The 27112-nt window shown below is 53.6% G+C and overlaps 1 protein-coding gene across 7 annotated transcripts in view; it reads left to right on the top strand.

Moving 5' to 3' along the window:
- pogzb (pogo transposable element derived with ZNF domain b) overlaps nt 1-8558 on the top strand; it is a 108989-nt gene extending 100431 nt beyond the window's left edge. For all 7 annotated transcript variants that reach the window (XM_070868612.1, XM_070868617.1, XM_070868616.1 and 4 more), the window contains exon 20: nt 629-8558. In XM_070868612.1, coding sequence (XP_070724713.1) covers nt 629-2354 — 1726 coding nt within the window. In that variant the 3' untranslated portion in view covers nt 2355-8558. The remainder of the gene's footprint in view (nt 1-628) is intronic.
- Nucleotides 8559-27112: the final 18554 nt, after the last annotated feature.

The following is a 27112-nucleotide window of genomic DNA, read 5'->3' as shown; positions in this document are numbered from 1 at the left end:
GGGATGAAAGGACTGTCCTATGAGGAGAGATTGAGTAGAATGGGCCTATACTCTCTGGAATTTAGAAGAATGAGAGGTGATCTCATTGGAACATGCACAATTCTGAGGGGATTGACAGAGTAGATGCAGGGAGGGTGTTTCCCCCGGGCTGGGGAGTCTAGAACCAGGGGGTCACACAGTCTCAGGATAAGGGGTCGACCATTGAGGACTGAGATGAGGAGGAATTTCTTCACTCAGAGGGGGGTGAATCTTTGGAATTCTCTGCCCCAGAGGGCTGTGGAGGCTCAGTCGTTGAGTATATTCAAGGCTGAGATCGATAGATTTTTGAACTCTGGGGGAATCGAGGGATCAGGCGGGAAAGTGGAGTTGAGGTCGATGATCAGCAGCGATCTTATTGAATGGCGGAGCAGGCTCGAGGGGCCGAATGGCCGACTCCTGCTCCTGATTGTTAGAGGCTGCAGAGATTGGGGTGGGGGCCAGAAAGACAGACACGGCACTCAATCCCAGATGAGGTCAACGGATTCTGCTTGAACGTTACGAAGCAGCACTCCTGCTCGAACAGAAATGCCGCACAGAAGAGGGAAAAACACGACTCGAACTTTAATGATTCCATTTTGTTCCGTTGCAGGGCCCAACCGATCAAAACCGTCCGCCTGAGCACTGTCTGCTCCACCGACTATATTAACGCCAAGGTCAGTTCCCGTGCTGCCATCGTCAGCCCTCCGCCGGTCCTAAAAGCCGCTAGCAACAATGGCAAGGGCCCGAATCCCATCTACATTGAGGAGGACAAGAAGGCCTCGAGCCCCATCTACATCGCGGAGGAGGACAAGAAGGTCTCGAGTCCCATCTACATTGAGGAGGACAAGAAGGCCTCGAGCCCCATCTACATCGCGGAGGAGGACAAGAAGGTCTCGAGTCCCATCTACATTGAGGAGGACAAGAAGGCCTCGAGCCCCATCTACATTGAGGAGGAGGGCGAGCTGTCCAAGGGAGAGGACGACGCCGAGAGCCCGCCCCGGGAGCCCAAGGCCGGGAGGCGTGAGCTGTCGGAGCACCAGTTCAAGGTGGTGCTGCACGCCCTGTGCTGCGGTATGCAGGCAGCGACCGAGCTGTACGGCCAGTCCCGGGGGCAAGTGGAGCAGTGGCTCAACGAGTGCGCGCAGCACCTGGACCGGCTGACGGTGGGCGGCGAGGCCTCGCTGCTGTCGGCCGAGGCCGAGGAGAGGCTAGCGGCCTGGGTGCTGGTGCAGCGGGAGCGCCAGCTGCCCCTGACCGAGGAGACCCTGCTGGACCGGCTCTCCCAGCTGCCGGGGGCGGAGGGCCGCACGCTGGCCGACTCCTGCCTCTGGGCGGTGGGCTTCCTGCTGCGGCGCAATCTGATCGCCTACGCCAAGATCACGGTGGGCCGGCAGCTGCCGCCGGAACTGGAGGAGAGCGCCCGGGGCTTCGTGGAGTTCGCCCAGCGGCAGATTGGCGGCAGGGGCTTCCCACGGAGGCGGGTGGGCAACATGGACGAGATCCCCATCTTCCTGGACCCCGAGACCCTCCGGCGTCCCGAGACCTCCCCTGGGGGCCTGGGGGTGACTGGCACCGGCCAGCCGCAGTTTGTGGTGGTCTTCACCATCCTGGCCGACGGCGAACTGCTGCCCACCATGATCTTCTCCCGGGGCGGCCTGCCCCCCTGGCTGACTGTGCCGGCCGGCGTCCTGCTGGAGGTGAAGGAGTCGGGCCACAGCGAGGCCGAGGTGCTGGGCCTGTGGCTGGCCAAGGTGTGGCAGCAGCACGTGGGCTCCCGCTACGACACCAGCATGCTGGTGCTGGACTCCTGCCGCCGGCACCTGTCCGACGACTTCATCGCCGAGCTGAGCCGCTGCCACTCGCTGCCCTTGGTGGTGCCTGGCGGTTGCACCTCGCGCCTGCAGCCCCTCGACATGTGCATCAGCCAGACGTTCCGGACCTTCCTGCAGAAGCGCTGGGCCGAGTACGCGCGCGAGTCGCGGTGCGAGCGCGATGTCTACGGCGACGTGCTGCAGTCGCTGCTCAACTGGGTGGCGGAGGCGGCTGACTTCGTGGCGTCCAACGGCGAGGTGGTGCAGCAGTCCTTCCTGGTGGCCGGCGTGCTGCCAGGCCCGGCCTCCGCCCAGCGCAAGGTGGAGCTGCAGGATGAGCTGGTCAGCTTCCTGCAGGAGCAGCTGGAGCTCAGCGGCAAGCCCGAGGAGCGGCAGGAGGAGCCCGCCACCCCGGCCCCTGCCCTGGCCGCCCCCGCCCCCTTCGATCCCAAGCTGCTGACCAGGCTCTTCGAGGCGGACAGCGACGCAGAGTCTTTCTACGGCTTCCCCGACGGCGACCTGTGAAGCTCGAGGAAAGGGCGGGGAGGGCGAGCTCGGCCGCATTTCCATTGGGTCCTCGCCGAGCGGCATCAAGAACAGAGCCCACCCCCACCGCCGACCCAATTGTACAGTTTTTCCGTTCTTTTCCACGCACCCGGGGGCTCGGTCGATGACGTGATGGGTGGAGGGGGGGAGCGGTCGCGAGGGAGGGCTAGGGCGCGTGGACTGATTCGGGCATCGAGTCGTGCGGACGAGACAAAAAATGTATGTTTTATATTAAACCGTGTCACTGACGGCCGAGCGCTCGCTCCGTTGTGGTGTTTCCCGTCTCCGCTGTGTCGGGGAAAGCCTGCGATTTTTAACCGGGGTGGTTTAGCGCCTCCGCTGAAATACCGGACCCAGGAATGGCCACCGCTCTCGTCGCCAATCCACAAATTTCTAGGTTCTCGTTTTTTTTTTTTTTGTTTATTTGTTTTTCTTTCTCGAGGACGTAGAATTAATTATTCCTCCAGTTGATTTTATATCTCGGGCGCCTCGATTGTTAATGCGTGCGGGCGGTCTCTCTTGGCCCGAGCCGCACTCCGACACCCCCCCCCCCCCCCCCCCCCCCAGTGAGTAGCACCTCTCTCATTTCTCCCTCGCCCTGTGACCAAGCATTGTACCGCCCCAGGGGCTAGGGTCGTGAGTTAGCCGGGGCTGATTGTTGCAGGGAGATGTGTGTGTGTCTGGGGCTGCGCTCGTGTATCGTGGCATGGTCTGGTTCGGCTGTGATGCCCTCCTCGGTTGTTTAGCTACCTTGCTCGCCCGCGAATTGCCGCTTGACTGGGCAGATCTGGGGGGGACGGGAAGGAAGGGGGGAGAAGATACTGCTGTTGCTGAGTGGCAGGCGTGTTTCACGGCCTACGCTGCTCCCAACATCGACGCCACGGGCAATTGGGTTCACGGTCCGGCAACCTCACTGCAAACCTGTCTGGAATCGAGTCTGTGTCGGGGACATGTGCCCCCGTTTAATGCTCAATCCCTCTGGCCTGGTGGGGGCAGCTTGTGCCGTCAGCCAGTTTAAACGTTCTCGCGTCTTTATTCCGCGGGGTGTTCGCAAAATTGTCTGGGCAGGGGGCTACTGGTGGAAAAATCCAGGATGCTATCTTAGCCTCCGACCGCGCCCCCCCCCCCCCCTAATAATCTCCCTCCCTCTGTCCTGAAACGGTGGCCACCTTTCCCTGGGGCCAACCCTCCCACAGACGCTGATCGCACTCTGGCTCCCGGCGGCCTTTCGGCACGGTGGTGAGCTCGAATACCCGAGGGAGGGGGGGGGGGGGGGTAGACAGGTTGTTGGTCTGCGGAGGGACAGCTTTGCCCACTGAATGCAGCGTTTGTGCCCCACCCTCTCTGTACTGGCTGCGAGCTCCTAACCCGCTGGGCCTGTCCGCAATCGCCACTCATCACCGTGACCATGGGCCACGAGAGGCCCTCCCCCCAGGATCTGTTGCTGCTGCTGCACTGTTTTATTGTATTTTAAAACCCCGCCGTTTTCATGAGTTGAGCAGCCGCCTCCACCGCCATCAGGTTTTGGGCCCGCCGAGATTGACAACGCTGCCCGCTGTTCGTGGGTCTGGGTTCGAACTGAATCAAATCCTGACGGCTCTCAATCTTTCCACGCTACCGGGCTGACACTGTGGTGGTTGGGGTTAACATAGCGCCCCCCGTTGTGCAGCATCCAGGGCCGGTAACGCTGCCAATTCCCCCTCCTCCCCCCCCCTCTCCCGACCAATCAGCTAACTCCACATAGACCGAGAATCAAATTTGGAATCTTCCTGGTCCACAGAAAAGCTTCTAAAGATGGCATTTCAGCTCTTGCTCCTTCTTCCCCCCATCCCCGCATCCATCGGTGTTAAAAGCAGCTTGTGAATATCGACCTCCCTCAGCAAAGTTTCAGTTTACATCTTTTGCTTTTGTTTTTCCCCGAACTCACGCACTGCCAGATGAACAGACACCCAGGGACCAAGTGTTAAAGTGTTAAAGTGTGGCAGGGGTCGGGGGCGGAATGAACACAAAACGCCAACATGTCAGGGAGTCAAATTCTCAACCGCACCAAGTATCTTCCTGGCAGCTGCGTACTGCTGGGGGCAGGGGGGGTCTGCCCACTTTGGCTGTTAACTGGGTGTTCAGTACTTCTGGCTAATTGCAAAACCTCTCCTCCCACCCGCTCGGTGGCTCAGCAGCCCACATGCCTCAACTGGTGTGACACAGCCCGACGGACCGCAAAGGCTCCGGGTCTGATTGGCGATCTGCGCCCCCGGTTAGCCGCGAAGTAGCGCTCGAGGCGTGTCGCGGTCACCCTGGGCATTAAACCCCCCCCCCCCAGGGAAGAGGAGAATCCGGGGTTGCACCTTCCGATCCTACAGCGGAACTGTAAGAGTGTGTGCGCGCGCACATGTCAGGAATGGTTGATGGCCACCACAGTCAAACAGCGGTCACAGCTTGCAGGTGGAGAACAAAGTTTTTTTGGGCATCCAGCCTCTGCGCGGCCCTCCCCCCGCGGCAAAAGTCGGTGATTTCCGAAGGGGAGGGCGAGGGAACAGTTTGTCCGAAGGAAATTTAGCTTTTCCTGCAAAGTCTGGCGAAAGAAATCAATCTTGAATTTTGTTCGATCCGGTCAATAATTGTAGTTAATAGTGGTGGATCTTCGGGGCACAATTTATATTTAGAAAAAAGAAGCCGGTTTTTGCCGGGACTTTAATCGCCGGGTGAGCGTTCCTTGAGCCGGGGAAGTTATCTGACAGAGTGTGCTCGGGTGGAGAGGCGCGTTACTCTGCGACCCTTGTGCACCGTACACAATTATTTTAAGTTGAAACCATAAGTAAAGTGCCCCCTTATTTAAAGGGGCATTAAAACTGACTTTTTAAACCGTAAACTTAAATCAAATTTAAAATTTGGTTGCTTGGGGCTGATGATGTAACAGCTCCACAACTATTTTAGTATAACGTAGAATCAAGCGCTCCCGTTTAGTCAAGGGCCGCGCCGTACACAGCCCGAGCACAACGCGACCCCTGCTACCATCGTCACCGGCCGGCATTTTTACACCCACCCAGTCCTCGGGAGGGGAGGGGTGAACGCAGAGTCTCGGCGTAGTTTTAGAGAGTGACTCGCTCACGGGAAGAGCCTTCAGCCTGTACCTGTCTCCGCAAAGGGGCTAGAGGGGCAGCCTATAAATGCAGCAATATGGTATTTTCCTAAAGCAGATATTCTGTGAGTGTATAATGTATTTTTAATCTCTGCTCCTGTTACTTTGCCACAGTTGTACATAATTGATGTATATAATGATCAGTGTGTTTCTTAGGTTATGTTTTTTTTATATATATATATATATATATATAATTGGTCAAGTCCCTGAGCTGCGCACACTGGATTGCGGCTGACAACAGGACAAGTGATTGGGGGACGCGGTGGGGGAGAAGAACCCATAGCCATCTCCTACCAGTCAATGCCCAGGCTCCCATACAGCCAGAGGATGTCAAAGTGTGGGCTGGGATCTCCCTCGCTCCCCTCCCCTCCCCTCCCTCCCCTCCCCTCCCCTCCCTCCTGTGGCACCGACACTCGATAACCAAGTGGCGACACGCCCCTCGACAGGGCACAAGAGCTGTGCCCCCACCTGGGGCACAGCGCTGTCGTCCCGGGTTCCTCCACTCTCATCGTTCCTTCTCTCCCCTTAAAACGAAACGCACGCCACTTGGGGAAACGGGCAGGTGTCGACGTACGGGCTGTTTGAAGAGGGTAAGGGGCCGGTTAAGTGTTGACGGTGGGAGGAAGATGCGCAGGCTCGGTGCCAAGACAGGAATCGTTCAAAATTCAGGGCCGTCTGAGCTGGGGGAATCACAATTGGGCTCGATGCCCCGAGGGGAGTGTGGTATCATCTGCCCATAGCCCTGGCCAATGTGTTTTGACACCTCCGCTCCTCGCTGCACGGTTGTAGGACGAGGGTTCACGCTGCCGGCTCTTCACACACCTCCAGTTGTGTGTTGCTCAACATATTTGCAGCAATATTATCCGCAGCGCTCGTCGCCCCCTCTTACTGTAAACCGGTTACATCGCAGTCCATGTGGTGTGCAAAGGAGCTGTAGGAACAGGAGGGAGGCCATTCGGCCCCTCGAGCCTGTCCCGCCGTTCAACTAGATTGTGGCTGATGTCTGTCTTAACTCAGTCTTACCCGTCTTGGTTCCGTAACCCTTCATACCCTTGCCTAACAAAAACATCCATCAATTAGGTCACCATTCGGTTCAATCAGGCTCCTGGGGACCTGTCGGCATCTGCCTCTCCACATGGATACAGAGTGAGAGAATTACCAGTCAGTCTGGTTCACTTCTACCCCGCTTTCCAAAGGCCCTGGGAGCAGGTTTCCAGGCTAGCTGCGTCTGATAGGGGACGTAGAGGAGCAATTCAGTCGATGCAATATTCTACACATGTCCGGCCTGGTCCCTGGCCTGGGCGGAGTTAACTTGCTCCAGGGAGCTACGTTGAACTCACAGTGCCCTTGTGGTGGGCTGGGAGAAACAAAATAATCCAGAGATCCTGGTCCTGTCTGCTGGTAAAAGATGAGGATAGAATCCCGCAGCACGGGGGGAGGCCATTCTGCCCATCGTGATGTGCCGGCCCTTTGAAATTTCTATCCAATTAGTCCTCCTATTTCCTCGTAGCCCTGTAACTTGTTCCTTTTGCAAGTATTTATCCAATCCCCTTTTTTTTAAAGTTTCTTGCAAGTGCACTCCAGACCATAACTCGCTGCGTAAATCCTCTGTCTCCCCCTCTGGTTCCTTTGCCGATGATCTTAAATCTGTGTCCCTCTGGTTCACCACCCTGCCGCGAGCGCAGATACTTTCTCCCCGTTTACTCTCTCCGGGCTGATGGAACTCCCTCCACAGTTCCCTCAAGAGTCTCGACGGCGCAGGTTTACAAAACCAGAATGGTTCGCTTGGACGGGGTGCAGTCGGTGCATTCAGGAGGATGGGGGTGAGAAAGCACTTGCCCAGGAGTTCCCTTCACCTGAAAGTAAGTTTCACGCGGGTTGTAGGAACACTTGTGGCAGTAAATTCCTCTTTGTGTTGCATCTGCTCTGTTGTGGGCCCTTTGGGAACACGTTGTGTACATAGTGGTTCGTACGGTCATACAATTAGCAGGGTCACCTATTGTCAGGTGCCCCCGTTCCACACGGCTACAATCAATAGTTTGGAAGGTGTCAATTCCATGCGATTTTTTAAATTACAGATTATGAGTTAACACTGATGTAGGAAAGCAAAGATTTCCTGTGTTATAAGCCCTTTGACGTTGGGTTTACAAGATTATTTTGGGTGGTGACATTGAGTTGCGCAGAATTCCCGACTTGAGCCCACTCGTGTTCTCTCATTTCTTAAAATACACTGCAGCTCCGTGCGTTTAAATAGCTTCGCGATCCGCCTCGGTCTTAACGTAAGAAATAGGAGCAGGAGTCGGCCATTTGGCCCCTCGAGCCTGCTCCGCCATTTAATACGATCGCGGCTGATTTGATCATGGACTCAGCTCCACTTCCCCGCCCGCTCCCCATAACCCTTCACTCCCTTACCGCTCAAAAATCTGTCTATCTCCACCTTAAATATATTCAATGTCCCGGCTTCCACAGCTCTCTGAGGCAGAGAATTCCACAGATTTACAACCTCTGAGAGAAGAAATTCCTCCTCATCTCAGTTTTAAATGGGCGGCCCCTTATTCTGAAACTATGCCCCCTATTCTAGATTCCCTCGCGAGGGGAAGCATCCTCTCGGCATCTTAATTGATTCCAAGCGCGCTTGCGAGGGGGGGGGTAGAGGAGAGGCGGACGGCTGTACAAGATCAAGGCGAGCCCGACACATTGGAGGGCGGGGGGGGGATTTTGTTAAAGCAGCCCCCCCGGCACAAGGCTCAAACTGGTCATGTTTTATAAAAAAAATTTAAAAAATTATTTCTTAGTTTTTAAAAAGCTTTAGTCACAGTTCATTGAGCAAAACCATCGTGGTTTTCTAGAGCATAAAATGATGTATGATAATTTGCATGGAATGCCGTGAGTTTTGAATTTGTGTCTCGAACTTTGTTTATGTTTGAGCCCTTTAACCCCCAGTTACGTTGTAAGTACCCACAGAATACGATGTACCTGTAATTGAGAAAATGACGAAGAAATAAAAGTTTTTTTTAAAAAAAACACATTTCTATAAACTACAACCCAACTGGTCCTGAAGTTTTTGTTCCCAAGTTCTCTTTTTTTTAAACAAAATGTTGTGTTGTCAATTTCCGTATACGCCAGGGGAACATGCTCGAAACAAAAGACTTGCATTTATATAGCGCCTTTCGCGACCACCCGACATCCCAAAGCGCTTTACAGCCAATTATGTACTTTTGGAGTGTGGTCACTGTTGTAATGTGGGAAATGCAGCAGGCAATTTGCGCACAGCAAGTTCCCACACACAGTGATGTGATAATGACCCGGATCATCTGTTTTAGTGATGTTGGTTGAGGGATAAATATTAGCCCCAGGACACCGGGGAGAACTCCCCCTGCTCTTCTTCCAATAGTGGCCCCGGGATCTTTTACATCCACCTGAGAGGGCAGACGGGGCCTCGGTTTAATGTCTCATCCGAAAGACGGCCCCTCCGACAGTGCGGCGTTCCCTCAGCACCGCCCCTCCGACAGTGCGGCGCTCCCTCAGTACCGCCCCTCCGACAGTGCGGCGCTCCCTCAGCACTGCACTGGGAGTGTCAGCCTGGATTTTGTGCTCAAGTCTCTGGAATACGAATCGAACCCACAACCTTCTGACTCAGAGGCGAGGGTGCTACCCACTGAGCCCCGGCTGCTGTTCTTGTGGAGTGTGAAGTCCCCTGGCCTCCATTGGCACAACTACAGTCATAAAATTGATGGGTAGGGAAAGACCAGTTGCTCCATCAAGCCTGCCCATCATGCTGGCCAGAGCATTGTGACCAGACACTACCCTCACAGCCCCTGCCCCCCTGTGATCAGGAAGATGCAAAAAACCAATCCCAGGGCCATCAACAACTTGCATTTCTACCATGTCTTTGCAGTAAAACGTCCTAAACTGCTTCACAGATTCAATTAGCAAAATTTCACACTGAACCACATCATCGTCATAGGCAGTCCCTCGGAATTGAGGAAGACTTGCTTCCACTCTAAATGTGAGTTCTCAGGTGACTGAACAGTCCAATACAAGAACCACAGTCCCTGTCACAGGTGGGACAGACAGTGGTTGAGGGAAAGGGAGGGTGGGACTGGTTTGCTGTACGCGCCTTCCGCTGCCTTCGCTTAGTTTCTGCACGCTCTCGGCGACGAGACTTGAGGTGCTCAGCGCCCTCCTGGATGCTCTTCCACCACTTAGCGCGGTCTTTGTCCACTCCCAGGTGTTGGTGATGTTGCACTTCATCAGGGAGGCTGCTTTGAGGGTGTCCCTGTAACATTTCCGCTGCCCACCTGGGGAGCGCTTGCGAACAATGTGGCCCGCCCAAAGGAGCTGGTCGAGTGTGGTCAGTGCTTCGATGTTGGCCTGGTGGAGAACACTGACATTGGTGCGATTGTCCTCCCAGAGGATTTTCAGGATCTTGCAAAGGCAGCACTGGTGGTACTTCTCCAGCGCTTTGAGGTGTCTACTGTATATGGTCCAAGTCTCTGATCCATATAGGAGGGCGGATATCACTACTGCCCTGTAGACCATAAGCTTGGTGCCAGATTGGAGGGCCTGGTCTTCAAACACTCTTTGCCTCAGGCAACCGAAGACTGCACTGGCACACTGGAGGCAGTGTTAGACCTTGTTGTCGATGCTGCCCTTGCTTATAGTAGGCTCCTGAGGTATGGAAAATGTCCAAGGCCACGCGGTGGATTTCGATGACCGGGGGAACAGTGCTGTGTGGCGGAGTCAGGTGGGCGGAGGACATTTGTCTTACAGATGTCTAGTGTAAGGCCCATGCTTTCCTACGACTCAGTAAAGATGTTGACTATGGCTTGGAGTCCTGAATGTGCGCAGACGCAGGTGTCATCCGAGTACTGTAGTTCAATGGCAGACGATGGGATGACCTTGGATCTAGCCTGGAGGCGATGAAGGTTGAATAGGTACATGAGATATTAGGGACAGGTGACCAAAAGTTGGTCAAAGAGGTTGGTTGTAAAGAGCGTCTCGAAGGATGAGAGCGAGGCGGAGAGGTTTAGGGAGAGAATTCCAGTGCTTAGGGCCCAGGCCGCTGAAGGCACAGCCACCGATGGTGCAGAGATGGAAATCAGGGCAATGAGCAAGAATGGTAAGGGAGTCGAGGGTTATGGAGAGCAGCCAGGGAAGTGAAGTTGAGGCCGATATCAGATTAGCCATGATCTTATTGAATGGCGGAGCAGGCTCGAGGGGCCGAATAGCTGACTCCTGCTATTATTTCTTAGGTTCTTATCATGTTATATTCCTTTCAGTGAAAATACAGCGGCAAGTGTTTGCGGTTAAACCTGTAGACGCTACACTTGCCTAGATATTGGGCAGATAAAGATCTGCCTTCAACACTCACTCCCTCCACCACCGGCGCACCGTGGCTGCAGTGTGCACCGTCTACAAGATGCACTGCAGCAACACGCCAAGGCTTCTTCGGCAGCACCTCCCAAACCCACGACCTCTACCGCCTAGAAGGACAAGGACAACAGGCGCATGGGAACACCACCACCTCCACGTTCCCCTCCCAGTCACACACCATCCCGACTTGGAAACATATCTGCCGTTCCTTCATCGTCGCTGGGTCACAATCCTGGAACTCCCTCCCTAACAGCGCTGTGGGAGCACCTTCACCACACGGACTGCAGCGGTTCAAGAAGGCGGCTCACCACCACCTTCTCAAGGGGCAATTAGGGATGGGCAATAAATGCCGGCCTTGCCAGCGAAGCTCACATCCCAAGTATAAATAAAAGTATACTTTTTGTCAAGGATACACGGTCTGCTTATGGGAGTGATTCAGACCTCAAGGAGAATAATGTTAAGAAACATTTGGTTCTCCACTGAAATGCAAGTCTCCTTTAGCCTTTCCCTGGTGTCAGATTTTAAAAGTTTTGCCATTTCTAAAGCTGGAGATTGTGACGTGCGGTTTATTGTTTGTGTTCAAACTATAATGTGCTTTGGTTTCCGTGGTAACCTGGCAGCCCATCTGTCTCTGCTTTTGTTGAGTTTTTCTCCTGGCTGTGACGTGAAGCTCGGCCACCAACACACATCCACACGCTCCCTGCACTTCTTCGCTGCCTCTCCTCCTCGACCTGCCTTCCATTGTCAATTAAAAGACTTTCATCGAACGGTTGCAGTACAGGAGGCTATTGGGCCCATCGAGCCCGGGCCGGCTCTCTGCAAGAGCATCTCAGCCAGTCCCACTCCCCCCGTCCTTTCCCCGGAGCCCTGCACATATTTACCCTTCAGATACTTATCCAATTCCCTTTTGAAAGCCGCGACTGAGTCTGTCTCCATCACCCTCTCCGGCAGCGTGTTCCAGATCCTAACCACTCGCTGCGTAAAAACATTTTCCCTCGTGTCGCCTTTCTGCCGATCGCCTTAAATCTGTGTCCTCTGGTTCTCGACCCTTCCACCAATGGGAACAGTTTCTCTCTCTACTCTGTCCGGACCCCTCCTGATTTTGAACCGCTCTATCAAATCTCCTCTCGACCTTCTCTGCTCCAAGGAGAACAACCCCAGCTTCTCCAGTCTATCCACGTCACTGAAGTCCCTCATCCCTAGAACTATTCTGGTAACTCTTTTAATAAGAAATAGGAGCAGGAGTCGGCCATACGGCCCCTCGAGCCTGCTCTACCATTCAATAAGATCATGGCTGATCTGACCATGGACTCAGCTCCACTTCCCCGCCCGCCCCCTTATCCCCTTATCGTTTAAGAAACTGTCTATCTCTGTCTTAAATTTATTCAATGTCCCGGCCTCCACAGCTCTCTGAGGCAGCGAATTCCACAGATTTACAACCCTCAGAGAAGAAATTTCTCCTCGTCTCAGTTTTAAATGGGCGGCCCCTTATTCTAAGACCATGCCCCCTAGTTCTAGTCTCCCCCATCAGTGGAAACATCCTCTCTGCATCCACCTTGTCGAGCCCCCCTCATAATCTTATACATTTCGATAAGATCACCTCTCATTCTTCTGAATTCCAATGAGTAGAGGCCCAACCTGCTGAACCTTTCCTGCGCCCTCTCCAAGGCCTTCACATCCTTCCTAAAGTGTGCGGAGCCCAGAATTGGACACAATACTCGAGCTGGGGTCGAACCAGTGTTTTATACAGGTTTATCATAACTTCCACACTTTTGTACTCTGTGCCTCTATTCACGAAGCCCAGGATCCCGTGAGCTTTCTCAGCCTGCCCTGCCACCTTCAGCGATTTGTCCACATATACTCCCGGGTCTCTCTGTTCATGCATCACCTTTAGGACTGTACCCTTTCGTTTTTATGTCCTCCCCTCATTCTTTCTTCCAAAATGTATCACTTTGTCTCTCCTCCTGAAGGTGCAGACTGGCTGCTGGGGTACAGCTTCCACCGATGCCCCCCCCCCGCCCTCCAGTACCTGGTCCAAGTGGTTATTCCTTGTCCGTAAGCCCAGGAACCGCGCGCCGGCAAGCTCTTCGACTGGGTGTGGCATCACAGCTAATCCTGTCTCCGCGACGACAACACTGGTGCGTAATGAAATGTCCCAACGCGTTTCACAGGAGCGTTGTCAGACCAAATTGTGTGAAATGTGAGCGATCAGGGCAGGTTTTAAGAAGCGTCTTAAAGGAGGGGAGAGAGTGATTGGCAGAGAGGTTTAGGGAGGGAGTTCCAGAGCTTGGGGCCCAGGTAGCTGAAGGCACGGCGGTCGATGGTGGAGCCATGGAAGTCGGGGGGTAGGTGCAAGAGTGTCTCGTACATTGTCGGCACACACACATACTCACCAACAGGCTGATGATCGGAGGAGACGAGACCTGTGGCTGATCTCCCACTACATTTGGGGCTGACTACAACCAGCCTGGGGCTCGGACCGTGAACTTTACTGGGAATGGGTTCAACACGAGAATAACCTTCCATTGTTCCCAACACTACACCCATGTTCGGCTCTTAATTCCGAAAACGTTGGGAGTTTTAAAACTTTACGGGCCAATAATTGTCACGGCTTCGCGGGGAGTTTAATCTTCATTTCCTTATCCTCACCTGAAGTCACAGACTCGTGGCAAAAGAAAGACATGCATTTCCAAAGTGCCTTTCATGACCCCAGGACGTCCCAAAGCGCTTGACAGCCAATTAAGTACTTTTTAAAAAGTGCAGTCACTGTTGTATTGTGGGAAACGCGGCAGCCAATTTGCGCACAGCAAGCTCCCACACACAGCGATGTGATAATGACCCGGATCATCTGTTTTAGTGATGTTGTTGATGGATAAATATTGGCCCCAGGACACCGGGGAGAACTCCCCCTGCTCTTCTTCCAATAGTGGCCCCGGGATCTTTTACATCCACCCGAGAGGGCAGACGGGGCCTTCGAAAGACGACACCAAGTCAGGATGATGCGCGGCGCTCCCTCAGTACTGCCCCTCCGACAGTGCGGCGCTCCCTCAGTACCGCCCCTCCGACAGTGCGGCGCTCCCTCAGTACTGCCCCTCCGACAGTGCGGCGCTCCCTCAGTACCGCCCCTCCGACAGTGCGGCGCTCCCTCAGTACCACCCCTCCGACAGTGCGGCGCTCCCTCAGTACTGCCCCTCCGACAGTGCGGCGCTTCTTCAGTACGGCCCCTCCGACAGTGCGGCGCTCCCTCAGTACCGCCCCTCCGACAGTACGGCGCTCCCTCAGTACCGCCCCTCCGACAGTGTGGCGCTCCCTCAATCTTTCCTATCCACTCTATCCCGGCCCCTCATAATTTTATACACCTCAATTAAGTCTCCCCTCAGCCTCCTCTGTTGCAAAGAAAACAACCCCAGCCTATCCAATCTTTCCTCATTGCTAAAATTCTCCAGTCTAGGCAACATCCTGGTAAATCTCTGCATACTCTCCCGTGCAATCACATCTTTCCTGTAATGCGGTGAGCAGACCTGCACGCAGTACTCCAGCTGTGGCGTAACTAGTGTTTTATACATCATCATCATAGGTGGTCCCTCGAAACGAGGATGACTTGCTTCCACGTATAAAAAAGGACGAGTTCACAGGTGTTTCAATAAAGGACCCGAACTACATCCTGAAGGGTGGAAGATGCCTGTGGCTGGATGTTTTTAACGTGGGGTGACCGTTGCACACCAGCCACCACACGGGCTTGACAGAGCGAGGTCTTGGCCCAGTGGCAAGGGTTAACCAGGACGCCTGGAGACCGGCTCTGCTGCACGGACCTAGTGTGTGCACATATCGCACAGTGTGGGCTGGGCCCGTGCTGCCCCTGGGCCCCTGGCCCCAAACTCGCGCCTCCTCTGGGCCCCAATCACGTCCCTCTACATTCTCTCGCCGCTGTACCTGCCCATGCTCCAATCTTCGCTGCCGTCGCCCTGCTGCACCAGCTCGCGTTGTACCTTGCCGCGGCCTCCATGCTGTCCATGGCCGCTGATGTTCCCTCGCAGGTCGACAGGTCGGGGCCACTAAAGGAGCGGTGGCCTTGGACAGCGTGGAGGTGTTTTATACAGTTCGACCATAACCTCTCTGCTCTTGTATTCAATGCCTCGGCTAATTAAGGTAAGTATTCCGTATGCCTTCTTAACCACCTTATCTACCTGTCCTGCTACCTTCAGGGATCTGTGGACCTGCACTCCAAGGTCAGGATAATCATCACAGGCAGTCCCTCGGAATCGAGGAAGACTTGCTTCCACTCTTAAAATGAGTCCTCAGGTGGCTGAACAGTCCAATACGAGAGCCACAGTCCCTGTCACAGGTGGGACAGACAGCGGTTGAGGGAAAGGGGAGGGTGGGACTGGTTTGCCGCACGCTCCTTCCGCTGCCTGCGCTTGGTTTCTGCACGCTCTCGGCGACGAGACTCGAGGTGCTCAGCGCCCTCCCGGATGCACTTCCTCCACTTAGGGGCGGACTGGTCTTTGGCCCAGGGACTCCCAGGTGTCGGTGGGGATGTTGCACTTTATCAGGGAGGCTTTGAGGGTGGTCCCTTGTAACGTTTCCTCTGCCCACCTTTGGCTCGCTTGCCCGTGAAGGAGTTCCGAGTAGAGCGCTTGCTTTGGGAGTCTCGTGTCGGGGGCATGCGGACAATGTGGCCCTGCCCAGCAGAGCTGGTCGAGTGTGGTCAGTGCTTTGATGCTGGGGATGTTGGCCTGGTTGAGAACGCTAACGTTGGTGCGTCTGTCCTCCCAGGGGATTTGCAGGATCTTGCGGAGACATCGTTGGTGATATATCTCCAGCGACTTGAGGTGTCTACTCTACATGGTCCATGCCTCAGACCCATACAGGAGGGCGGGTATTACTACAGCCCTGTAGACCATGAGCCTGGTGGCAGTTTTGAGGGCCTGGTCTTCAAACACTCTCTTCCTCAGGCAGTCGAAGGCTGCACTGGCGCACTGGAGGCGGTGTTGGACCTCGTCGTCAATGTCTGTTCTTGATAAGAGGCTCCCGAGGTATGGGAAATGGTCCTCGGTGTCCAGGGTCGCGCCATGGATCGCGATGACTGGGGGGCAGTGCTGTGCAGCGAGGACAGGCTGGTGGAGGACCTTTGTCTTACGGATGTTTAGCGTGAGGCCCATGCTTTCGTACACCTCAGTAAATACATCGACTATGTCCTGGAGTTCAGCCTCTGCATGTGCGCAGACGCAGACACCGTCCGCGTACTGTAGCTCAACGACAGAGGTTGGGGTGGTCTGGGACCTGGCCTGGAGGCGGCGAAGGTTGAACAGGTTCCCACTGGTTCTGTAGTTTAGTTCCACTCCAGCGGGGAGCTTGTTGACTGTGAGGTGGAGCATGGCAGCGAGGAAGATTGAGAAGAGGGTTGGGGCGATGACGCAGCCCTGTTTGACCCCGGTCCGGAGATGGATTGGGTCAGTAATGGATCCGTTGGTAAGGATTCATAAGTTTACAGCAGGAAAAGTGCAGGGAACAGCAGCAGCCCTTTTACATGGCCTTCTTCGACCTTGCAAAGGCCTTTGACATTGTCAACCTTGAGGGTCTATGGAGCGTCCTCCTCCGTTTCGGATGCCCCCAAAAGCTCGGCAGGATAAAGAGCAGTGATGAAAACACGTGCTCGGAGGGAGGATGTTTGTGTCAATTTTGAGAGAGGCCAGGAGATGGCGCCATTCACCACAGACCACCCTCAATACCTGAAATCTGTCAATGTCCCATACGACTGCAGCTGGTGTGTCATACACAAAGCTCACAGCATTCCCTTTATCTGCGTGTTTGTGGTAGATGGAAGACTTTCTGGAAGACTTGGAGCCAAGGAAAGACTTCGAATCGAACTGACACCGAGGAATATCGGAACAGGAGGAGGCCACTCAGCCCCTCGAGCCTGTCCCGCCATTCAATCAGATCACGGCTGATCTGTATCTTAACCCCATCTACCCGCCTGGGTTCCGTATCCCAAGTCCCCTCACTCAACAAAAATCTGTCCATCTCGGTTTTGAAATTTTCAATTGACCCCCCCCCCAGCCTCAATAGCTTTTGCGGTGGGGGGAGTTCCTGACAATCATTTTTGATTCCCTGCTCCAACCTTCTGCTGTTTAATTCCCCCTCCCAGAGGTATTGAAAGAAAGACTTGTATTTCTATACATTCACGACTTCAGGACATCCCAGAGCATGTTACAGCCAATGAAGTACTTTCGGAGTGCGCTCACTGTTGTATTGTGGGAAACACGGCAGCTCAATTTGCGCACAGCAAGCTCCCACACACAGCGATGTGATAATGACCCGGATCATCTGGTTTAGTGATGTTGGTTGAGTGATAAATATTGGCCCCAGGACACCAGGAGGGGAACACCCCCTGCTCTACTTCTGGACGTCGCTGGCAAGGCCGGCATTTCTTGCCCGTCCCTAATTGCCCCTTGAGGAGGTGGTGGTGAGCCGCCTTCTTGAACCGCTGCAGTCCGTGTGGTGAAGGTGCTCCCACAGTGCTGTTAGGGAGGGAGTTCCAGGATTGTGACCCAGCGACGATGAAGGAACGGCCGATATATTTCCCAGTCGGGATGGTGTGTGACTGGGAGGGGAACGTGGAGGTGGTGGTGTTCCCATGCGCCTGCTGCCCTTGTCCTTCTAGGCGGGTAGAGGTCGCGGGTTTGGGAGGTGCTGCCGAAGAAGCCTTGGCGAGTTGCCGCGGTGCATCTTGTAGACGGTGCACACTGCAGCCAGGGGGCGCCGGTGGTGGAGGGAGTGAGTGTTGAAGGTGGTGGGTAGCGTGCCGATCGAGCGGGGCTGCTTTGTCCTGGATGGTGTCGAGCTTCTCGAGTGTTTGTTGGAGCTGCAACTCACCCAGGCAAGTGGAGAGTGTTCCATCACACTCCTGACTTGTGCCTTGTAGATGGTGGGAGAGGCTTTGGGGAGTCAGGAGGTGAGACACTGGCCGCAGAATACCCAGCCTCTGACCTGCCGCAGTCCTTAACCCGCATCTCCTTATGTGGCTGGGTGTCAGTTTGTGTCTGATAATCGCTGCTGTGAAGCGCCTTGGGACATCTTACGACGTTAAAGGCACCTGTATAAATACAGGTTGTCATTGGAACGTTGTGCTCTCGTTCCCCGGGCTGGGCTCGAGTGATGCAATCCTTGCCCTGGGCTGGTGCAGCTATGAGCGATTCTGGAGTGCGTCCTGCCTCTGTGTTGTGGTGAGTGAGTGAGTGGGTGCGTTCCATCTCCCCGGCACCCCTCAAGCCCGTCTCTCTTTACACACTGCGCTTTTTCGGACGAGGCCCGATCCCTGTCATTCAGACGCGCTCCCTGCAGTCACCTGTTTCTCTGCATCTCTGTTGGGAGACAGTTCATTCCCTCCGCCCCCAGCACCTTCCCCCCCGCACCCCACACCAGTCCAGCCGGCCCTGATTATCAGCGGTTGGCTAATTAGCCGGCCAGACAGATTAAACCGGCCAATATTAGCTCCTCATTAAGGAGCTTTGCGGAGATCAGTGTGGGGGAGGTGGGGTGGTTAGGACGCAAAGACTGACGTACGCACCTCCGCAGGCTGTAGCGAGAACTCGTTTTATCGGCAACTCATAGAATTACTGAAATTTATGGCACAGAAGGAGGCCACTTCGGCCCCTCGCCGGCTGACAAAGAGCCACCCAGCCGAATCCCACTTTCCAGCTTTTGGGCCGTAGCCCTCTAGGTTACATCAGAACATGAGAACTAGGAGCAGGAGTCGGCCATTCGGCCCCTCGAGCCTGCTCCGCCATTCAATGAGATCACGGCTGATCTTCGACCTCAACTCCACTTTCCCGCCCGATCCCTCGATTCCCCCAAAAACCTGTCGATCTCAGCCTTGAATATACTCAACGACTGAGCCTCCACAGCCCTCTGGGGCAGAGAATTCCAAAGATTCACCTCCCTCTGAGTGAAGAAATTCCTCCTCATCTCAGTCCCCAGTGGCCGACCCCTTATCCTGAGACTGTGTGACCCCGTGACAGCACTTCAAGTGCACATCCAAGTACTTTTTAAATGTGGTGAGGGTTTCTGCCTCTACCACCCTTTCAGGCAGTGAGTTCCACCCCAGACCCCCACCACCCTCTGGGTGAAAAATGTTCTCCTCAGCTCCCCGCTAATCTTTCTACCAATTACTTTAAATCTATGCCTACCCTGGTTGTTGACCCCTCTGCCAAGGGAAATAGGTCCGTCCTATCCACTCTATCCAGGCCCCTCATACTTTTATACACCTCAATCAGGTCTCCCCTTAGCCTCCTCTGTTCCAAAGAAAACAACCCCAGCCTATCCAATCTTTCCTCATCGCTAAAATTCTCCAGTCCATGCAACATCCTGGTAAATCTCCTCTGTACCCTCTCTAGTGCAACATCCTGGTAAATCTCCTCCATATCCTCTCTAGTGCAACATCCTGGTAAATCTCCTCTGTACCCTCTCTAGTGCAACATCCTGGTAAATCTCCTCTGTACCCTCTCTAGTGCAACATCCTGGTAAATCTCCTCTGTCCCCTCTCTCGTGCAACATCCTGGTAAATCCCCTCTGTACCCTCTCCAGTGCAACATCCTGGTAAATTCTCCTCTGTACCCTCTCAAGTGCAACATCCTGGTAAATCTCCTCTGTACCCTCTCTAGTGCAACATCCTGGTAAATCTCCTCTGTACCCTCTCTAGTGCAACATCCTGGTAAATCTCCTCTGTACCCTCTCTAGTGCAACATCCTGGTAAATCTCCTCTGTACCCTCTCTAGTGCAACATCCTGGTAAATCTCCTCTGTACCCTCTCTAGTGCAACATCCTGGTAAATCTCCTCTGCCCCCTCTCTAGTGCAACATCCTGGTAAATCCCCTCTGTACCCTCTCCAGTGCAACATTCTGGTAAATTCTCCTCTGTACCCTCTCAAGTGCAACATCCTGGTAAATCTCCTCTGTACCCTCTCCAGTGCAACATCCTGGTAAATCTCCTCTGTACCCTCTCTAGTGCAACATCCTGGTAAATCTCCTCTGTACCCTCTCAAGTGCAACATCCTGGTAAATCTCCTCTGTACCCTCTCCAGTGCAACATCCTGGTAAATCTCCTCTGTACCCTCTCTAGTGCAACATCCTGGTAAATCTCCTCTGTACCCTCTCTAGTGCAACATCCTGGTAAATCTCCTCTGTCCCCTCTCTCGTGCAACATCCTGGTAAATCCCCTCTGTACCCTCTCCAGTGCAACATCCTGGTAAATTCTCCTCTGTACCCTCTCAAGTGCAACATCCTGGTAAATCTCCTCTGTACCCTCTCTAGTGCAACATCCTGGTAAATCTCCTCTGTACCCTCTCTAGTGCAACATCCTGGTAAATCTCCTCTGTACCCTCTCTAGTGCAACATCCTGGTAAATCTCCTCTGTACCCTCTCTAGTGCAACATCCTGGTAAATCTCCTCTGTACCCTCTCTAGTGCAACATCCTGGTAAATCTCCTCTGCCCCCTCTCTAGTGCAACATCCTGGTAAATCCCCTCTGTACCCTCTCCAGTGCAACATTCTGGTAAATTCTCCTCTGTACCCTCTCAAGTGCAACATCCTGGTAAATCTCCTCTGTACCCTCTCCAGTGCAACATCCTGGTAAATCTCCTCTGTACCCTCTCTAGTGCAACATCCTGGTAAATCTCCTCTGTACCCTCTCTAGTGCAACATCCTGGTAAATCTCTTCTGTACCCTCTCTAGTGCAACATCCTGGTAAATCTCCTCTGTACCCTCTCTAGTGCAACATCCTGGTAAATCTCCTCTGTACCCTCTCTAGTGCAACATCCTGGTAAATCTCCTCTGTACCCTCTCCAGTGCAACACCCTGGTAAATCTCCTCTGTACCCTCTGTAGTGCAACATCCTGGTAAATCTCCTCTGTACCCTCTCTAGTGCAACATCCTGGTAAATCTCCTCTGTACCCTCTCTAGTGCAACATCCTGGTAAATTCTCCTCTGTACCCTCTCTAGTGCAACATCCTGGTAAATCTCCTCTGTACCCTCTGTAGTGCAACATCCTGGTAAATCTCCTCTGTACCCTCTCTAGTGCAACATCCTGGTAAATCTCCTCTGTACCCTCTCTAGTGCAACATCCTGGTAAATCTCCTCTGTACCCTCTCCAGTGCAACACCCTGGTAAATCTCCTCTGTACCCTCTGTAGTGCAACATCCTGGTAAATCTCCTCTGTACCCTCTCTAGTGCAACATCCTGGTAAATCTCCTCTGTACCCTCTCTAGTGCAACATCCTGGTAAATTCTCCTCTGTACCCTCTCTAGTGCAACATCCTGGTAAATCTCCTCTGTACCCTCTGTAGTGCAACATCCTGGTAAATCTCCTCTGTACCCTCTCTAGTGCAACATCCTGGTAAATCTCCTCTGTACCCTCTGTAGTGCAACATCCTGGTAAATCTCCTCTGTACCCTCTCTAGTGCAACATCCTGGTAAATCTCCTCTGTACCCTCTCTAGTGCAACATCCTGGTAAATTCTCCTCTGTACCCTCTCCAGTGCAACATCCTGGTAAATCTCCTCTGTACCCTCTGTAGTGCAACATCCTGGTAAATCTCCTCTGTACCCTCTCTAGTGCAACATCCTGGTAAATCTCCTCTGTACCCTCTGTAGTGCAACATCCTGGTAAATCTCCTCTGTACCCTCTCTAGTGCAACATCCTGGTAAATCTCCTCTGTATCCTCTCTAGTGCAACATCCTGGTAAATCTCCTCTGTACCCTCTCCAGTGCAACATCCTGGTAAATCTCCTCTGTACTCTCTCTAGTGCAACATCCTGGTAAATCTCCTCTGTATCCTCTCTAGTGCAATCACATCTTTCCCGTAATGTGGTGACCAGAACTGCACGCAGTACTCCAGCTGTGGCCGAACTAGTGTTTTATGCAGTTTTATAGCTAGAAGTATTGTAATGTATTTGCTTCATGGGTTCTTTGCTTAAGAATTCATAGCAACACATTGCTATTAAGAACGAGTTGGTTTATTAGCAAAAGGTTTAACAATCACACGACACATTACCAGTTCATCCACCAGGCTCACAACCGCATACCTCATCGCCCGAACCCAACTGGCTGGGGTTTTATTGAGTCTTGTGAATGTCACGTGACTGACTAAGCCACTCCCACTCAACAGCTCTACAACTATTTTAGTTGAACGTAAAATCAAGTGCCCCCTTTTCTACTGACACCAGAACCACAAATTTCAAATTAAACTTTTACAGTAACTTACATCAAATTAAAATTTGGTTGCCGGGGGTGATGATGCACTCCAGTCCCTCCGGCGCCCACCTCTCGCGGAAGGCCACGAGCGTACCGGTGCTCCATCTCCAGGGACACCCTGGCTCGGATGTAACCCCGGAAGAGAGGCAGGCAGTTGGGCTGAATGACCCCCTCGACCGCCCGCTGCCCGGACCGGCTGATGGCCCCCTTGGCCGTGCCCAGGAGCAGGCCCCACGAGGAGGCCCTCGGACCTGCCCGCTCCCCTCCACACAGGGGTCCCAAAGATCGGGAGCGTGGGACTGAAGTGCAGCCAAAATTTGAGGAGCAGCCCCTTCAGATATTGGAAGAGGGGCTGCAAGCTCTCACACTGAACGTACACGTGGAACACGGACTCCTCCAGACCGCGGAAATTGCGGGCGGCCTGGGAGTCCGTGAACCGACGTAAAAACCGATTGCACGGGACTGCCCCGTGCACCACCCTCCAGGCCAAGACCCCGATAAATAGAGCGAGGACTCCCGCGTAGAGTGCCCCTCCATCGGGGACCCCCGCCTCCTCCGGACGGCAAGATGGTGCGCCATGGCGTGTTAACAGCTCTACAAACCTGTGAGCACACTCACCGCTGCATACATTACAAGGATCATTTTGTTTTTAAGTTACACGGCCCACCTCTCCCCATCGCTGTTTGCATTGTCCGATGCGGCACGGAGCCAATCAAACTCAAGACGTATGTGATAAGATTCATCTGATCTTAGATAAGCTGTCTGGTGGGTGTTAGAAGCTGCCCTGGGCTAGGAAGAGGAAGAGTTGGCCTCCATTGTGAAGCCCCCATTGGTGGAATAGCCTGCAGAAAATCACTAACTGGGTTCTCGCCGTTAACAATGTTTCACGTGAGTGAGATGGAGGCTTGGTCACCACTGTCCGAGGCTAAATCAGGCGGCTCGTAAACCCGTTGTCCGATTTGATCCCGGGATGAACTTCTGACCCACATAACCACTCCATCACCAAAACCGCCTATTTCCTCCTCTGTAATGTCACCTGTCTCCGCTCCGCCTCAGCTCATCCGCTGCTGAAGCCTTCATCCGTGCACTCGTTACCTCCAGACTTAACTATTCCAACGCACTCCTGGCCAGCCTCCCACATTCTACCCGACGTAAACTAGAGGTGATCCAAAACTCGACTGCCCCCCCCGTGTCCTAACTCGCACCGAGTCCCGCTCACCCATCACCCCCTGTGCTCGCTGCCCCCGTGTCCTAATTCGCACCGAGTCCCGCTCACCCATCACCCCCTGTGCTCACTGACCCGTGTCCTAACTCGCACCGAGTCCCGCTCACCCATCACCCCCTGTGCTCGCTGCCCCCGTGTCCTAATTCGCACCGAGTCCCGCTCACCCATCACCCCCTGTGCCCGCTGACCTACATTGGCTCCTGGCTAAGCAACGCCTCGATTTCAATATTCCCATCCTTGTTTTCAAAACCCTCCGTGGCCCTCGTCCCTCCCTATCTCTGTAACGTCCTCCAGCCCTTACACCCCTCTCTATCTGTAACCTCCTCCAGCCCCTACACCCCTCCCTATCTGTAACCTCCTCCAGCCCCTACACCCCTCCCTATCTCTGTAACCTCCTCCAGCCCCTACACCCCTCCCTATCTGTAACCTCCTCCGGCCCCTACACCCCTCCCTATCTGTAACCTCCTCCAGCCCCTACACCCCTCCCTATCTCTGTAACCTCCTCCAGCCCCTACACCCCTCCCTATCTGTAACCTCCTCCAGCCCCTATACCCCTCCGAGATCTCTGCGCTCCTCTAATTTTGCCCTCTCGCCCATCCCCTGATTTCCATCGCTCCACCATCGGTGGCCGTGCCTTCAGCTGCCTGGGCCCCAAGCTCTGGAACTCCCTCCCTAAACCTCTCCGCCTCTCTCTCTCCTGCTTTAAAACCGATCTCTTTGACCCAGCTTTTGGTCACCTGTACCTGATATCTCCTTATGTGGCTCGGGGTCGAATTTTGTCTGATAATCGCTCCTGTGAAACACCTTGGGACGTTTTACTACGTCAAAGGCACTACATAAATGCAAGATGATGTTGTCGCCCAGCCTTCAGGAGGGAGTGGGAGAAAATTGGTGTCTCCTTGAATAAGGCAAAGAAAGACTTGCATTTATATAGCGCCTTTCACGACCACCGGACGTCTCCAAAGGCTTTACAGCCCGTGAAGTACTTTTGTCGTCACTGTTACAATGTGGGAACTTGAGACCCTAATGCAAGGGGCTTGAGTTGCTGAATTATTCTGACCCTAAGCCCAATTATACCCGATAACAAAAAACGTGGGAGCATAGGAACAGGAGGAGGCCATTCAGCCCTCGAGCATGCTCCGCCATTCAATGAGATCACGGCTGATCTGCGACCTAACTCCACCCACCTGCCTTTGCCCCGTATCCCTTATTATCTCTGGTAAACAGAAATCTATCCATTTCACAGATTTCAAATTAACAATTGATCTAGTATCGCTTGGAACAGAGTTCCAAACTTTTACCAGCCTCTGCCTGTCGAAGGTTCAGGCAGAGAAATCATTTGCCGTTGGTTGAAGCTTACATCAGCAAAAGATGCTTTGCAGATGTGTGCACTGACATCTGCTTGCAAGGAATGTTGCCGCAGCCGGGAGAGTCTGGCTATGTCACTGACTCGGGTCTCCAAAGGTTTGCTGCCCGCACAGGTTACTGCAATCTTGTACCCCATGGTTTTCTTTTTACAAATAAACTTCTCCTTTCCTGCAGCCACTTGCCAAGGCTCAGTGGGTTCGAGTCCCAATCCAGAGACTTGAGCACAACAATCTAGGCTGAAGCTCCACTGTCAGTACTGAGGGAGCGCCGCACTGCGCTGTCGGAGGGGCAGTACTGAGGGAGCGCCGCACTGTCGGAGGGGCGGGCTAAGGGAGCGCCGCACTGTCGGAGGGGCGGTACTGAGGGAGCGCCGTACTGTCAGAGGGGCGGGCTAAGGGAGTGCCGCACTGTCGGAGGGGCGGTACTGAGGGAGCGCCGTACTGTGCTGTCGGAGGGGCAGAACTGAGGGAGTGCCGCACTGTCGGAGGGGCAGTACTGAGGGAGCGCCGCACTGTCGGAGGAGCGGTACTGAGGGAGCGCCGCACTGTCGGAGGGGCAGTACTGAGGGAGCGCCGCACTGTCGGAGGGGCAGTACTGAGGGAGCGCCGCACTGTCGGAGGGGCGGTACTGAGGGAGCGCCGCACTGTCGGAGGGGCGGTACTGAGGGAGCGCCGCACTGTCGGAGGGGCAGTACTGATGGAGCGCCGTACTGTCAGAGGGGCAGTACTGAGGGAGCGGCGCACTGTCGGAGGAGCGGTCCTGAGGGAGCACCGCACTGTCGGAGGGGCAGTACTGAGGGAGCGCTGCACTGTCGGAGTTGCTGTCTGTCTGATGAGACGTTAAACCGAGGCCCCGTCTGCCCTCTCGGGTGGATGTAAAAGATCCTGGGGCCACTATTTTGAAGAAGAGCAGGGGGAGTTCTCCCCGGTACCTTGGGCTAATATTAATCCCTCAACCAACATCACAGATTATTATCACATTGCTGTTTGTGTCAGTTTACTGTGCGCAAATTGGCTGCTGCATTACAACAGTGATTGCATTTCAAAAGAATGCCTAATTGGGAAATCCTGAGGTCTGTAATATATATAGCCCCATCTTTTCACAATATGCATCAGGTGACAGATCACATGACAAGTTCCTGAGTGAACAGCCATCTTTGGAGTCTGTGTATGTTGTGAGGTTGTGAAGAATATATAACATTGGCGACAAGGATCAGATTATCAGATACCCTCGCTGAAATTTTTGGTGGTGGATGATTCCAGCCAAACAACGGAGAGGGTAGAGAGGTCCTGTATTTGCAGAACAGCTAAAATTCCAAGCGCACTTAGCTGAACTGTTAGAGTTCAGATGGCTGCGATAATGGGAAGAATCGGGCGCTTGGGAGAATTCCATCGCGACCGTGATATTTTCGGAGCGTATGTGGAGCGGCTAGAAATGTTTCTCATCACGAATAGTATCATCGAAGTCCCCGATGATGAAAACCATAACCGCGTGATTTTGGAAAGAAAATGAGCTATTTTCTTGACTGAAGTAGGGCCCGAGGTGTATGAAATCCTGAAAAATTTGCTTGTGCCTGCCATGCCAAAGGACACGACATTGAAGGGGATTCTAAGTTAGAACATCACTACAGTCTTGAGCCCCTGGAAATTGCTGAAAGTCATCGTTTCGGAATAGGAGATCAGTTAACCGACAAAAGAATCAGTGAGTACATTGCAGCATTAAAAAAGGCTATCCAATCACTGTCATTTCAGAAACTTTCAGGACCGAGCATTACATGGCCGCTTTGTTTGTGGGATGAGAAATGAAGCGATCAGAAGAAAGTTGTTGACAACACCTAACTTGATGTTTGATTTTGGTTGAGCAGCCAGCTATGGCGATGGATATGGCCGACCAATACTGCCGAGAATTTCGCACCATTTCCAGTCGTCAGACAACTGAGGTGAATCGCCTCCAGGTTAAAAGCAAAGCATCAGATGACAGGTCACCTGACAAGTTCCTGAGTGAATAGCCATCTTTGGAGTCTGTGTGCGTTGTGAGGTTGTGAAGAATATATAACAAGGTTGTGAACGGCGCTATGGAAATGGAGGTTCTTTCTCTCTCATAGTGCTCAGCAACGAAAGACAGGCTTGCATTTCTATAGCGCCTTTGGCCACCTCAGGATGTCCCAAAGAGCGTTACAGCCAATGAACTACTTTTTGATGTGCAGTCACTGTTGTATTGTGGGAAACGCGGCAGCCATTTTGTGCACAGCAAGCTCCCACACACAGCGATGTGATAATGACCCGGATCATCTGTTTTAGTGATGTTGGTCGAGGGATAAATATTGGCCCCAGGACACCGGGGAGAACTCCCCCTGCTCTTCTTCCAATAGTAGCCCCGGGATC

The sequence above is a fragment of the Pristiophorus japonicus genome, chromosome 30 (genome assembly GCF_044704955.1).
Source record: "Pristiophorus japonicus isolate sPriJap1 chromosome 30, sPriJap1.hap1, whole genome shotgun sequence".
Taxonomy (NCBI): domain Eukaryota; kingdom Metazoa; phylum Chordata; class Chondrichthyes; family Pristiophoridae; genus Pristiophorus; species Pristiophorus japonicus.
This window is presented reverse-complemented; position numbering and strand designations above follow the sequence as displayed.